Source organism: Schistocerca piceifrons, chromosome 8 (genome assembly GCF_021461385.2).
Source record: "Schistocerca piceifrons isolate TAMUIC-IGC-003096 chromosome 8, iqSchPice1.1, whole genome shotgun sequence".
Lineage (NCBI taxonomy): Eukaryota > Metazoa > Arthropoda > Insecta > Orthoptera > Acrididae > Schistocerca > Schistocerca piceifrons.
In genome coordinates this window covers 329,353,532-329,369,372 of record NC_060145.1, presented here as the reverse complement: position 1 = coordinate 329,369,372, position 15,841 = coordinate 329,353,532, and the positions used below count along the sequence as shown (strand labels likewise).

The 15,841-nt window shown below is 42.7% G+C and overlaps 1 protein-coding gene across 2 annotated transcripts in view; it reads right to left on the bottom strand.

Annotated features, from left to right (window-relative positions):
- Positions 1-15,841, bottom strand: part of LOC124711198 (protein bric-a-brac 1-like) — a 448,529-nt gene that overhangs the window by 328,189 nt on the left and 104,499 nt on the right. The window contains exon 1 of one of the 2 annotated variants that reach the window (XM_047241129.1): positions 1,441-1,822. The exons of the other annotated variant lie outside the window; for it this stretch is intronic. Within the exon in view, the coding sequence (XP_047097085.1) occupies positions 1,441-1,794 (354 nt within the window). The 5' untranslated portion in view covers positions 1,795-1,822. Of the gene's footprint in view, positions 1-1,440; positions 1,823-15,841 lie in introns of those variants that run through there. 2 annotated transcript variants of the gene reach the window in all.

The window sequence follows — 15,841 nt, the reverse complement described above, 5'->3', positions numbered from 1 at the left end:
CAAGAGATTATTTACAAAACACATCATACGATATTGGTGAAGTGCGTGGAATCTGTACCAAAATGGATCAAGAAGGTCTGCTGAATAAATACAAATAAGTAAAAGTGAGGGAGAATTAGGGCATGGAATATCGACAGAGCAAATCAGAGAAAGACGAAAGCAATGTCAAGCAGTAGGAACGAGTTTAGAGACTAACTTTAGCGTCAAATTTATGAACCACGTGCAAAAATATTTTTGATACCTTGCAAGCAAATTAACGTAGGGCGGACGATGCAAGGTGGATATAACGAGTAGAGTAACGCAGACAAATGGGGCATTCCTCGCTAAAAAGAAGTCCACTACTAATGTGGTCTTACTTAGAGAAAGAAATTTCTGAAAACGTACGTGTGGAGAACACAATCATACTGAAGTGGATCACGGACTACGGGAAAAACCGGAAAAGAAGGGAATCGTAAAGTTTGAAGAATATTGACAGAATCAGCGAGCAGAGAAACATGTGGAAAATACTGGCAAGAAGGGACAGGATGTGAGGATATGAAGGGATTAATAACCTTCCTGGTATAAGTGCGCAAACAGCCTAGTGGGGCATTGGAATATATCCTCCAAATAATTTGAGAACAATTGGTGTAAATGCTACTCTGAGGTGAAGAGACTAGCACATGAGAGGAAGCCATGGTGAGCCGCATCAAGCCAGTTAGAAAACTGGTAACAAAAACAAACGAAAAGCGCCATGATTGCACAGGTTTGACCGGTGGCGCGCGTTGGAAAGGAGACGTCAACTGTGCCACCATAGTCTACTTTCAAAGTTCCACGAGCCAGTATTAACACCCCTACGTTTCGCCCCTGTAGAGACCGGAATGACCACTTCCAGCACGCACAAAAGCATTTAAACAGACCTACCCTCTATACGCGAATGGAACGATAAGAAATTCTACTCTGTGGCAGAGTGGCAAGTACTAGCTGCCATGCAGAGTACTGACGTCCCTTTCCCTCCACGTCACGTAAACTAACTAGTTTGCTTTTATCCACAATTGAGGCAGGATGCTACTCATTACATGAAGCGCATATTTTGTCAAACTCGTGCTGGAATGAAAAAAATGGAAATTCCATTACGAAAACGCCAAATAAAAAACTACCAATGGTTAATAGGTAGCGTACTTTGCTTATTATCCAGCGAATGTACAGCCTACTCCGCTTCCCTTCCCAGAAGAGCGCAGGTATGCCACTCATTTCGCATCTGCAGGTGAGTGGTTGCCCTTCTTCGTTTCTCGTCTGTCGTTCGAAATCTGCTTACAGATATTCGGGTAGATCAGACTAGTAAACAAAATCGTCAGCGAACAGAATCGCCAGTTAACCTGCACCCTCATTGAATCCTTAACGTCCCTCACCACACGAAAGTGACTTTGTGAAGGGGAAACCCTGTAAAAACGCTCTGCCTACCCTGGCAGTGGAACCGCTCCTTTCGACGATGACGGACCGGAGGAAGGAGTCGGCCTTGTCGTACCACACGAGCTGGGGCCGGAACGGCGGCCCCCCGCGACGCTGCGCCTCCTTCACTTTGAGCAGCTCCTGGTTGTAGGTGGAGCGCAGCGCCTTCAGCTTGAGCTTCACCTCGCCCACCGTGAGATCGGGCATGCGCATGCTCTCGCAGATGCGCTTTAGTGCCCCCTCGCGGACAGCTGTCCAGCGGTGGTACAGGTTGGTGGGATTCCACAACACCTCGTGCTGCTCGTACAGATCGAGCAGGCGCATGATCTCGCGCTGCGACCACTTCCTGGGAAACGTCGCCGTCATTGCGTAACCGAACCGCGTCCGCGCTCGTACGGGCCTACCAGCCGACTGGCCTGGCGCGGGAACTAAACATGGCGGCTGGCGGGGCAACTGTCCTGTCCCGCGCGCAGCTGTCCCGTTGCCAACATGGCGTACTGCGCAGCGCAGCACAGCCCAGCCCGACCCGCGCCGGCTCACCACACCACGCAATGTAAACAACACACCAGCGGCGGCGGTCCATCCAACTGCCGCCGTGTTTACCGCTGCGAATCCTGAGCTCCCGCGAACGCTGTTGCAAAGCTGGCATGATATCCACCTTTCAATGATTACATCAATTTCACACCCATCAGTGAAGCGCAGCGAGTAGTGATTTAAGTAGATTCTGATAGAGTGTGTTTCTTAGTCATAATAGTTAAAAATTTCCGTATCCCTTACAGTATAAATGCATTTAACGACGTGTCTACCATTCGCGTCGCCGCTAATTCAAAAGATGCGCTGCAGAATGGTCTATATAAACTCTTGGAACAACCTGCAGTTGTCGTCCCCCCCCCCCCCCCCCACCCGAGTCCTTTTGTATTCCCCTTCTCTGCCTTCCCCACTCCCTCTCGCGTCTGCCCAGCACCCCCCACCCTCTTATGGGTCCTCATCCTCCATCGGCTGCTTTCCCCCCTCTCCCTCCCACGCTTTTCCTTTCCTTCCCCCCCTTTTTTATTTTCCCATCATCTGTCCAGTTTCCTGCTCTCGGCTGTGGTATGCCACATTTGCCAACTTTTTAGTGCAGTGTTCCAGTGAATGTTCAGTGTTATTCGTCTTTCTAGTGGTGCGAACAGAAATCATGCTGACGCTGGGTGTGAATTTTATGTCTTTTGCGAACAGAAACCAGACTGTCGCCGTGTTTTTTAATTGTGTCTATTATTTTACCTATCTGCTTCGTACGTATTTTATTCGCATCATCACCTCTTTGTTCTATGTTTTAAGTTTACACGATTTTTTTTCGCCATGTTCCTATTTAAGTCTCCGATTTTATCGCATGTTTTTATTATTTATTCTCTTTATCTTTTTAACAAAGTCTGTAGGCTGAAGAGCGGCATACTGCGCTGCTGCCAGCCCGCCCGCTTCGGGGGGAGGGGGGGGGGGGGAATCTAAATTCAATAATGAAAAAAAACCTGCAGTTGCTCCTAGTGACTCAGCTGGGTCGACAAGGGCATTCGCCTGCTCGCCCTTTAGTGTACAGACTATAAAAGAACGTCGGGCTATAAATAGCCATGTGCGACGACCTTCAAAAAGACATACTTCCTCAAATGAGATGCATTATTTTACTATCTATCGGATGTTTCTTTTTGCGGCAATAATCGGTATATGACGGCGTGTGGCCTCTTTAGCAAATCAGTCTACGTTCGTAATCCGCTTATCCAAACAACGGTTTCCTTTTCCAAGCATTACCAACTTCCGCTTCTTTCTGGAATATTTACTTGCGCATATTCACAACAGTGTTTCTGTTTGGATTCAAAGCTGCAGCAGTTCTTTTGATCACCTAATTAACCCCTAACTGGTGCACTTAAAAATTGTAACGCATATGGTTCACCTGGGTTCTCAGGACCTACTTCAGTTTTGAGTATCTTCTGGCAAAAAAGAAAACAGTTGGGGGGGGGGGGGGGATTAAAATATTAAAAATTTAATAAGGATTTATTACTGCAGTTTTATCCACAACATTCATAAATTCTTTACATACCTTAAAGACCCTCCCCCCATGAACCATGGACCTTGCCGTTGGTGGGGAAGCTTGCGTGCCTCAACGATACAGATAGCCCTACCGTAGGTGCAACCGCAACGGAGGGGTATCTGTTGAGAGGCCAGACAAACGTGTGGTTCCTGAAGAGGGGCAGCAGCCTTTTCAGTAGTTGCAGGGGCAACAGTCTGGATGATTGACTGGTCTGGCCTTGTAACAATAACCAAAACGGCCTTGCTGTGCTGGTACTGCGAACGGCTGAAAGCAAGGGGAAACTACAGCCGTAATTTTTCCCGAGGGCATGCAGCTTAACTGTACGGTTAAATGATGATGGCGTCCTCTTGGGTAAAATATTCCGGAGGTAAAATAGTCCCCCATTCGGATCTCCGGGCGGGGACTACTCAGGAGGACGTCGTTGTCAGGAGAAAGAAAATGCGTTCTACGGATCGGAGCGTGGAATGTCAGATCCCTTAATCGGGCAAGTAGGTTAGAAAATTTAAAAAGGGAAATGGATAGCTTAAAGTTAGATATAGTGGGAATTGGTGAAGCTCGGTGGCAGGAGGAACAAGACTTCTGGTCAGGTGAATATGGGGTTATAAATACAAAATCAAATAGGGGTGATGCAGTAGTAGGTTTAATAATGAATAAAAAAATAGGAGTGCGGGTAAGCTACTACATAGTGAACGTATTATAGTGGCCAAGATAGACACGAAGCCCATGCCTACTACAGTAGTACAAGTTTATAGGCCAACTAGCTCTGCCGATGACGAAGAAATTGAAGAAATGTATGATGAGATAAAAGAAATTATTCAGGTAGTGAAGGGAGACGAAAATTTAATAGTCATGGGTGACTGGAATTCAACAGTAGGAAAAGGGAGAGAACGAAACATAGTAGGTGAATATGGATTGGGACTAAGAAATGAAAGAGGAAGCCGTCTGGTAGAATTTTGCACAGAGCATAACTTGGTTCAAGAATCATAAAAGAAGGTTGTATACATGGAAGAATCCTGGAGATACTAAAAGGCATCAGATAGATTATATAATGGTAAGACAGAGATTTAGGAACCAGGTTTTAAATTGTAGGACATTTCCAGGGGCAGATGTGGACTCTGACCACAATCTATTGGTTATGAACTGTAGATTAAAACTGAAGAAATTGCAAAAAGGTGGGAATTTAAGGAGATGGGACCTGGATAAACTGACTAAACCAGAGGTTGTACAGAGTTTCAGGGACAGCATAAGGGAACCATTGACAGGAAGGGGGAAAGAAATACAGTAGAAGACGAATGGGTAGCTCTGAGGGGTGAAGTAGTGAAGGCAGCAGAGGATCAAGTAGGTAAAAAGACGAGGGCTAGTAGAACTCCTTGGGTCTCAAAAATGAGATCGACAGGAAGTGCAAAATGGCTAAGCAGGCACGGCTAGAGGGCAAATGTAAAGATGCAGAGGCTTATCTCACTAGGGGTAAGATAGATACAGCCTACAGGAAAATTAAAGAGACCTTTGGAGAAAAGAGAACCATTTGTATGAATATCCAGAGCTCAGATGGCAACCCAGTTCTAAGCAAAGAAGGGAAAGCAGAAAGGTGGAAGGAGTATATAGAGGTTCTATACAAGGGCGATGTACTTGAGGACAATATTATGGAAATGGAAGAGGATGTAGATGAAGATGAAATGGGAGATACGATACTGCGTGAAGAGTTTGACAGAGCACTGAAAGATCTGAGTCGAAACAAGGCCCCGGGAGTAGAAAACATTCCATTAGAACTACTGACGGCCTTGGGAGAGCCAGTCATGACAAAACTCTACCATCTGGTGAGCAAGATGTACGAGACAGGCGAAATACCCTCAGACTTCAAGAAGAATATAATAATTCCAATCCCAAAGAAAGCAGGTGTTGACAGATGTGAAAAGTACCGAACTATGAGTTTAATAAGCCACAGCTGCAAAATACTAACGCGAATTATTTACAGACGAATGGAAAAACTGGTAGAAGCCGACCTCGGGGAAGATCAGTTTGGATTTCGTAGAAACGTTGGAACACTGTCGTTGCTAAGACTGTAGCGTAGGCAATTTTCAGTGGTGGTAGTATGAACAAAAACAAGAATAAAGCCTAATAAATATGGGCCTTAAAATGCATACCTTAAGAGCTTGTTCATCCTCACAACTGTGAAACACAGTTCTTCTACTGAGCAAGTGCCCATAGCTCTTAAAGCAAGCATTTTAGAGCACATATTTACTGTTCGATTTTTAATGTTTTGATTCATACAACTTCCCCCAGGAATACACAAGACAAGAAGCTCGCAGTAAAAGAGATATTTCATAGTATCAGACATGAACTATTTTTGTGCTAATAGCTCTTAAGGTACAACAATACCAGTGCATGTATCCCATTGTCAGAGATATCAGAACGATTTACACTTATAACTTTCGACCTGGTCGTTTTCGGACCAGGGTCCCTTACTTCGAGTTAATGCACTTCATCGTCCGTGAAAGTATGCAACATTATCAAGGAATCTCCTGTATTAGTGCTGCTTGTAAATATTGTACAGTCTGTGGGCAGTCTCTCGCGTGCTACAGGCTATCTTTGTGTTCGCTGTTGGTTTGGTGAAAATGAATTCAAAACAAGACGAAAGAGCACTATTATTAGAGTGAATCGAAATGTATACATAATTGGCGATATTGTGGAATGTTTGGGCAGATGAGTATAAAAACATAAATGTTAAAAATCAATCGTATGATTTTTTTCTCAGAAATTACAGGGAACGACCACGAAGGAAGATGTTTTTAAAAAATTAATTTATGCAAAGAATAAAAGTACACACTGAGTAAATCACCCAAAACGTGACCGCAAATATTGCGGAAATGGAAAGTGCTATTGATGTGCAGTTTTCACAAAGTGGGTTGGCAGTCACGGGCTCGTATTGTTTGCCAATAAACAGACTGTAATAACACTTTAGAGCGTGTATTTTTGTGCAAAATGGAACAATGCCTACGGACATTAACAAACTACAAGTAAGATAAATTAAAATATCTAGTGTTTGTCGCAGGTTTCAATTATTCAACAGTTGACAAAAAAGTTATCTGAGTATCGTACTGCGTCGTAATTAAAGGCCCAAAAGAATGTAAAGACCCAGAAGAAGGCCACTGTAACCGCGATCGAAACGTTGATTTCCGCAGGAAAGTTTTTTACACTACGACGCGGTACGATACTCAGATAACTTTTACGTCAACTGACTCTGGCCGCAAAAGCCTACGCAGTTACATTATACGACAATTGTTACAGCCGTGCAATTGCCTCTCTGTATCAGCCACGTAGTGCTACATTTGGCTAAACAAGAAGCTTAGCGGAATCACTTCTAAAGTGTACATGAGAACTTTGTAATGAATAAAAACTTCGTACTCCAGACTGCAAGGGGGAGAAGAGGGGGTTGAGAGAGAGGGGAGGAGGCAAGTGCCTATGTATAGGGACCATCATTTACAGTAGTATCAAATTTTGAATTATCAACACATACAATATTTTGATAATTTTTTTTTTCGTTCAACCTCAATTCTCTCAACAAATCTTAATGACTGATCGTTGACACTCCTTGAACGAATCTTTCACCATCTTTCCTTCTGCTTGCAAGAAGGTATGGCAATTATCACAACAGCAGTGACTCTATCGTATAGCATTCCGAACCGCTATATTTTGCACAATATTACTGCACAATCTAGGAATAACTTCAAAAATATTACCTATATTGTGCAACATTATTAACCGTATAGGGGGCGCTTTAGCAGTGCCCTAAATTCGGGACATTTGACGTTGCGTGTAAGGCTCACGCCGAACGTATCATTGCACATATCGGTACATCCCGCGAATATCGGAACCTCTGGCAACACTAATTAGGACGTAAGTCGTCCTAAAGAACCATAAGGACGACAGCAGTGTGGAAGGTAGGTGCCAGAGAGGTTTTTCGAAAGATTATTAGGAAATTTCAGGCAGGGAAGATGATGTGCTGCCGCCTCTACGAAGGGGGAGTCTCTACTCCCGACGCTGGGTCCGTGGCCTACTGAGGCGAGTGTCGCCAGGAACTCACGTTGCTGTAAGCAGTAAACACTCTCGTGTAGCAAATTCTTGGCGCAACTGTTCAACCGATTTTTTTTTTCATGCTCAACGGAATTCTGTGCATTTTATCATCACAGACTCTGCAGATAAGTCCATTAAGAATAAATGTAGTTTTTACCAGGAGTCATGTGGCCACAGTTTCTTTTGCACGACCAATCCAGATAATAGACTGTGTTGTTATTCTCACGTGTCTTCTAGATCTGGAATCATAACACAGTCACCATAATGCTGTTCGGCCCAACAAGCAGAATCGAACCGATGCTCCTCGACACAACGCATTTCCTTGGAAACTATTTCTATTAACCCTTAAATCTTTGTCAGTTTCATTATCTCCTTCTCTTTTGTTGTTGAAACGTGCTATTGATACGGGTTGGGGTCTCCTATACCGCGCCTCGAACTACGTACCTGTTTTCGTACTTTTATACAAAATGTGTTAGCAGGACTGTGTCAGTTTTAACGATCCTATGTTGGATGAAGTTGTTAGCCGGTGAATAGAGGACCATGTCAGTGCTACACATCACGAAGTAGACGAAAGAGACGACGATTTTACAACAGCCGGTAATCACAATTCTGCTGGGGCACAAGAGTATCATCCAGGACAGTGGGGGTGAGAACATTCCTGTTTCTTCAGTGAAATACTTGGCTAGTTAATATCAAACGTGTTCTTAGTGGTGATAAAGGAAAATGTTGACCACAGCAGTGAATGTCAGTTTTGCAGATTTTCTTTTTGTCCTATCGAGTGCAATCTTTTATCTGTAAGTTTTCTGTGAAAACTTACGAGCTACAGAGATAATATTATTTTTAGAATGTAGAGTTCAGTTCTCTGTTTATGTATACTATTTAAAAAGGCGCACGAAAGTGTGTGGTGTGATAAAAAGTAAAATTCTGTAGGCATTATTTAGTGCAATAATATCAACGACAAGTATTTAAACAACACTGAAACCACTGTAAAAATAAATGTTATATGACTTAAATGAAAATTTTCAAACGACTTATCCCCTGTATCTCAGTTTAAAGATATGGGACACAGAGACCACATTTTGTAGTATATGTAACAGAAAAATCACCTCGTGAGTTTAGGGTTAATGAAGCGATGGTTATTTCAGAGGAACCAATGAGTAACTTCAATCTTGCGACTGTATTTCATTCAGTTATTTCAAATAGCCAAGCAGCTTTCGAAGTAATAAATGAAGCATGAACAATAAGTTAATCTCAGGTGGAGACCGTAGATTAATGAAAAAGATGGAAAAGATTCGAAGATGAGCGGCAACAGTGTGTTTGGTCACTGTGCGAGTCACAGAAATGATCAATGATCTGCACTCAGAGGCGATACAAGAAAGACTTTCACCACAGAGGTCATTTCTTCACAATACACAGGGAATAGGCAAAATAATGTGAACACCTGTACTTACTTAGGAATGGTTTATTAATAAGGGGTTGCATCCCCATTTGCCCGTAATACAGCTATTCTTCTTGGAATACTGGCATATAATGATTGTATAGTTTCTAGTGGAATGTTTTGCTACTCTTCGATCAGAATCTCTCCGAACTTCTGTACTAACGAGGGAGGCCGAAGTTTGCTCCGGAGTCTGCGCTACAATACGGATCATGAGGGTGCAATAATGTTCAAGTCCGGGACTGTGCTGGCCAGGGAAGATGCTGAATGCTCCTCATACCACGATTCTACTGTCCTGGCTGTGTGAATGGGTGCATTATCGTCCTGAAATAGGGCATCATGTTGGGGAACAACATTTGAATCATGGCGTGCATTTGATCGCCTAAAATGGCTGTAACACGGCTTTTAGGAGTAATGATGAGACCAGCAGAATACCATGATATGGCTGCCCACACCATCACACTTCCACCTCCACGCTTAACCGTTGGAATCAAGCAATCGGGATTGTAGGCTTCTTATGGCATTGGCCAGACATAAACCCGGCCCGATGTTGAAAATAATGAAAACGTTGACTCGTCGGACCGTATGACGTGTTTCCACTGGCCAGCCGTCCAGGATTTATGCTCCTGACACTATGTTTTACGCTTTTTGCGTTGGTTGACGTCACTAATGGTTTCGGTATAGAAGATCGTCCATAAATATTCGCTTTAGCCGCCATAGTTTTGTGTTGTTTTGACAAAATTCTGTCAGCGTATGACGATACCTATCATTTAGTTTTAATTTACGCCCACTATTACCTTTACACGATAATGTTCTACAGTGTTTTCTGTAGTCTGTCGCAACTGTTGAAATAGTTGTTCTTGTAATATTTAGTAAGTTGTCTGTCTTGGTTACTGATGCTCCAGCTAACCAGGCCCCCACAATCTGTACTCTCTGGAACCTGTTAGGTCTTTCGTTGCAACTTCGACCTCGGCCTCTGAATGCAAATACGAAGTGTTATAACACCCCAACGACCCCCTTAAAGTCAATTAAGACAGAATATCATAATATGAAGTAGGGAAGAGTTATCTTGGCAAATGCGACATCTTTGCCGGTAAGTTAACACCAAGAAGTTTTGATAACAACAACATTATACATCACTGAAAGTTTTTGTTGTGAAAAGAGGAGGAAGAGACCGCAGATTTAATTAATAGACAAATACCCAAGTGATAATTGCAATTATATCCAAGGTGATGTTAGTCAGAGATAACTTTTATGTGGAAGAGAGATGTAAGCGCAACGAAGAAATTCAATGCGCCTACAATACTTTTTCCAGAAGTCCCTTGCTGGCTCTCGTCCTGTAAACACGTGCGAGAACAATTATTGTCTTGGTTATTGAGAGTACGGAACGCGACGAGATTGTTTTGCGTTCAGAAGTGTTTCTTGCGGGACGTGATTCAAGAACTTCGGAAACTGATTTTCTAAGCAGAGACAGGAACTGATAGACGCGTTTAACCGTGCATAACGGGTTAATTGAACTTTATTGACGAAACTAGTGAATATTGGACTTGACTTTCAAATAGTTTGAACTAAAAGAAAAGTGGATAGTATATCAAAGGACTACACTCAATTAGTCTCGAGTAGGACACAATTACACAACTTCACGAAGATAATACAATTACGCTGAAGAGTCAAGTTGTAATTGTCAAGAAACTTAATTTTAATAGAACTGACTTTACCAACCAACTGCGTGGGCGTGTGGTGCGTAAGTTATAAAGTATTTTAGTGGCCAAGGAACAATAAACTGTTCGCTCCAAGTGAAATATCAAGCGTGGGCTACATTATTAAGTGATTTAATCAGTGATGGTTAACCAACGACTGTTCAGCAGGGACGATTTAATCTGAATATCAAAATACTTATTTCATTTTTTTTTAACATTACGGCGTAGATTCACTCAGACGTGATCAAAGAGTATCTGTGGGTCTCGCCTCATACAGGTTCAACAACTCCATAGCAACGAGCCAACAACGTGCGAGAAGAGTGATAATTACAATGTTTCCTCGCAATTAGTGGTGTGTACGATGCGGATTAGATAAGATTTAACAACTACTGCATATCCAGGCAATGAATCATTCAATCTTAAATCAGAAGAAGCATCCATCGTACGAGTTCGCATTTCTGTCTCCCGTTCACCATCGGGGACCTACGTCATCGCGCATCGTGTCTCAACTCCACTGCGAGAGCTGTGGCAGTAGCAGCTCTACGGCGTCGACAATATCAGCACGCGGTTGGAGTGCGGGGACGCCACAGCGGGTACTGAGTCGCTGGCAATTGGTTGGCAATGCGTTGGACGCGATTGGCTGGTAAGTCGCTCTGCAGTTGCGCCGTCTGCGGGGCCCTATTTAATTACACAGGAAGTGCGTCGTTGGCGACCCGTTACACACTCACGTCGGCAACCAGTTGCTTTTGAGTCGCTCCATGCGCGGAGGGGCTTCCACCCAGGTATTTGCACGAGTTGGCCGATTCCAACTATGACTCATTGATATTATAGTGTACTACGCTATTCACTTCTGTGAGGTGTACAATTTTACATTTTTGGCAAGCTGCCATTCCCGGCACCAGTCTTGAAATCTTATCAAGATCTGACTGAATATTTAAGCATCCTCAGAATTACAAAGAAGGTACAGTTATGGCTGGTCATTTGAAAAGATTCCAATCGAGAATGTGTGGCCACTCTACCGTTTTTCTGAAGGCGAGAGTTCGTGTACGGTGTTGTTAACTACACAACTACTGAAATTCTTTTCGAAATCGTGCATGCCGTGTGCTGATAGTTTTACTGCACATACATATCTGCAAAAAAGATAAAAGTTTGGTTACGTATTACAGCTTGTACATATCATCAAAAAAGATAAAAGTATGGTTACGTATTTTTTCACGTGTTCAGTAACTGTGCTGTGTTTTGTGTACACTGATGTATTTGTTGATTTCCGTGTGTGTGTGTGTGTGTGTGTGTGTGTGTGTGTGTGTGTTTCTAAGGGACCAAACTGCTAACGTCATCGGTCCCTAGACTTACACACTACTTAAACTAACTTATGCTAAGAACAACACACACACACGAGGGAGGACTGGAACCTCCGGCGGGAGGGGCCGCGCTGGGCGCCTCAAACCGCGCGGCGTTGATTTCCGTAACAAAGGTTGCATTCCGTTGCTATATGATATTCCAAGAATTTTGTGACCATGAAGAATCTTGATAAACGCTTACCGTCACATTATACTGTGGTACTGATGTAGTGGAATGATTAAAAGTGACGAGATACTGAGCATCGATGTTAAATCACCAAATTTTCCAAATTGCAGAAACAAAGTTTGTGCCTGTAGCTTCTGATGACGATATGGTAGGAATTTACGAAGAGTTTGATAAGGAGCAAGCGTCGCAAGAAATAAAAAGGTATACCAGGCGTGCAACCAGATCTCATGACGAAAAGTAGCCCAAATCGCGCCACTAGAGGCTAGAAATACAGAAAAACAATTTTTGTGGTGACCACGCATACAAACATTAGGGCCAACGTGGTCGCAGACGTCCTCAAATACTTGCTTTCTGGAAATTTTAACTTAAGTATGGTTTGACATTAGAAAACGTAGATTACAGGCAGGTTATGCTTATTTAGTTGTTTTAATTGACTTCAAGTCATAACAGCTCTTTCCATGCAAAGTAAAAATTATAAATTAAATCATGAAACAATCTTGGTACCCACTGTTTAATTTCTGTAGTGTTAGTTGGCGCAACGCATCTCTTCAACCCCCCCCCCCCCCCACTCCACACACACACACACACACACACACACACACACACACACACCGCAACTTTTCCACCACACAACTCTCCCTCACAAGAGTCGATTTATAAAACTTATGGAAAAATTTACAACGGACAAACATCTTTTACGGACTACTGTTCTCAAAGTGAAGTTTTTGAGACAATTTGTTTTAACTAAAACAATAAAACTGCAAGACTTACTACGAACAATAGATGGTAAGGTCTCTACCCGCAATAGTATCACTTTGCTCGATACAGATCGACACAAGTTCGCCGTCTTCGTGACTTTGACGTCACGTTTTCAGTTGCTGCAGCTACAGTATTCAAACAGGTGTATTGTAGTTGCATGGTGAATGTGTATCTAGTTCATGGGCGTCCGCAGGGCGCGGGTGGGGGATCGTAAGAGATGGCTCTTGCCCCCCCCCCCTCCCCCCCCCCCCCCCGCCGGAAGGAGTACAGAGTTTTTATCACTGAATTCTCATATCCTTACTGAAGTAATTTCCGTGATTCCGCAAAAACTCTCGTTTGGCCAGTTATGTGGCTGATCGCAGTGAGACAATGCTATAGCAATTACCATCTTCTCCAAAGAAAATTTGACACCAGACATTCGATTATGAACACTGGCTTCATTCGTCTGTAAGTCGACTTGCTTTTCATAACAATGAACACGCTGCTGTACCGCGGATCAAAAGTAGGCGGAAAAAAAGCCGCTCCTGCGTGCTACGCCGACTGCCTTTATTGCCTTCTTCAAAGTACTGTTGTTAAGTTGGCTATGAGGCGTTTCCGAAGGGTTGTGGAATCTATTTCTCCGTCACAGTCCTTTTACCATAGTCAGCAATAGCTAAACGCAACGATTCCTTGAGCATTGTTTCGTTTCACAGAATGCCATGTGCGGTACCGTGAGCACTCTGTTAAGCATTAAAATTTTGTTCTCTGCATTATCACTTTCGAGGACGATCAGTCAAAGGCTCTTTATGACTTGTTATTTTTGTTTATAAGCAACAGTATTCTCACTTCTGACTATTTCCTACTTCAGAGTTTCGACATATCAATAAACATTATTGAAATATGAATGAAAATGACTTTTCTATATATTTTGCCGCTTTATTTCCCAGTTTATTGATAATTTTGTTGGAAACATGTCAAATAAAAACCAAAAAGTGTATAATTTTAGATCGCCAACTTAAAAAAAAGTCACATCCGTAATCATTTTAATAATACAATTAACGGTTTACTCTGAGGGTAATCATGGGCTATGATTACCTTTTAAGTATCAAAGTAAAACATCTATAACAAATATTGAGTGGATAACCTCCAGTTCTCTGGAATATAATAAACTGCACAAGTAATCTGTATCAACAATGGCAATTTTAGGTTCTTGCCCCTCCCCCACCCACTCCATCTGGAAAAACTTCTGCGGGCGCCTATGTCTAGTATTACTTAATGCAGCATTTTAGCGATGAATAATGCCATCGGAGGTCACGTACAATTCCGACTTCCCAACGTGTTAGGAGACGTAACTTATGACGCGGGACACGTAGGAAGATTGTTAGTATATTCTTTAAACGTAATTTACCTTCTAGTCATTGAGTCGTATTAAAACTGAACTGATACTAGTTCATATTCAGACAATGAAGATACATTCACGTGGAAACGAACCACTTTCTGGATATACGGTTTCGATTAAAAAAAAACGTAAAAATTGACGAACATTTCTGGTTAAGAGGGAGGACATTGTAGTATGGCGTGCACACTTTGAGAGAAAATGAGAAAGATGCGAAGAAATCCGTCGTGTACACTGATGAAACATAGGTGCATACACACTACACTGTCAGGAAATGTCGGTAGCGTAGTGACGTACCATGTGCGCGGAAAAATAAACCTTTCCCAACTTAAACGAAATAAAGAATACGGCTGCAATACAGAGCATTACGAAAGACGACTGGAAGGCGGCGTTTGATAAGGTGAAAACTATTATGGACGAATACTGGCACAGAGACGCATTGACGGACGAAACTGGACAAATGAAATGATCGTATGGCATTGTTGGCCGGCAGGTCCCATTCGGGTTCGGCCGCCAAGTCGGCGCTGCATTGGGCGACTTGCGCGGATGAGGAGGATGAGAACAACACAAACACAGTCCACGAGCGGAGAAAATCTCCAACCCGACCGGGAATCGAACCCGGGCCCAGTGCATGGGAGGCAAGCATGTTACCACCCATCTAAGCAGGCGGACATGGACGGCGCTATTGCAAGCGTAATTATTCAACTTCGTCCAAACAGCGACAGTCAAATTTCGTCGCGTGGTTCTGAGGATATATCGGACAGGGCAGAGAGAGCTGCTTCGTACGTCAGGAACAGCTCTACTGAGTCAGCAGATGAGGCAGAATTGTGAGCCCAAGAGATAGGTGTTTTTTTTTTTTTGGAATCTTTGTATATGTGATTTTAATTATTTTTATTGGCCCATCATAATATTTAAACGTTTGATTAAAAAACAAATATAGATTAATCTTTTCCACTGGATGTCCAATGCGGTCAAAAATGTATTTTTCACTACAAGGTTTAATAATATAGTGATCAAGTCATTTCGATAGATTTCAAAAATTAAAAAAAAAAAAAAATGTTAACACCTGGCAAAATAGGAGCCCACAACCTCTCGCACAGTAATCAAACGTGTTCTCCGAAACTTTTATTTTTCGTCCATTACTTACAAACGAGGGTCCACTAGGGTGAATCGCTCCAGGATGTGATACCTGAGATTCTAATCTACACCATAGTGTATAAGGTTTCTAAAGTCGATCCTACCCGACAGTTCTATTCTGCTAGTTATTAGATCGTACACCAAAATTCCTATTTAATTTTAATTTTTTACTGTTTCTTGTAGAATAATATAGTAACAACGAATGTATTTTCATCTTCCACAAGTTGTTGTTCTAGTTGTTGTTGTTGTCTTCAGTCCTGATACTGGTTTGATGCAGCTCTCCACGCTACTCTATCCTGTGCAAGCTTCTTCATCTCCCAGTACCTACTGCAACCTACATT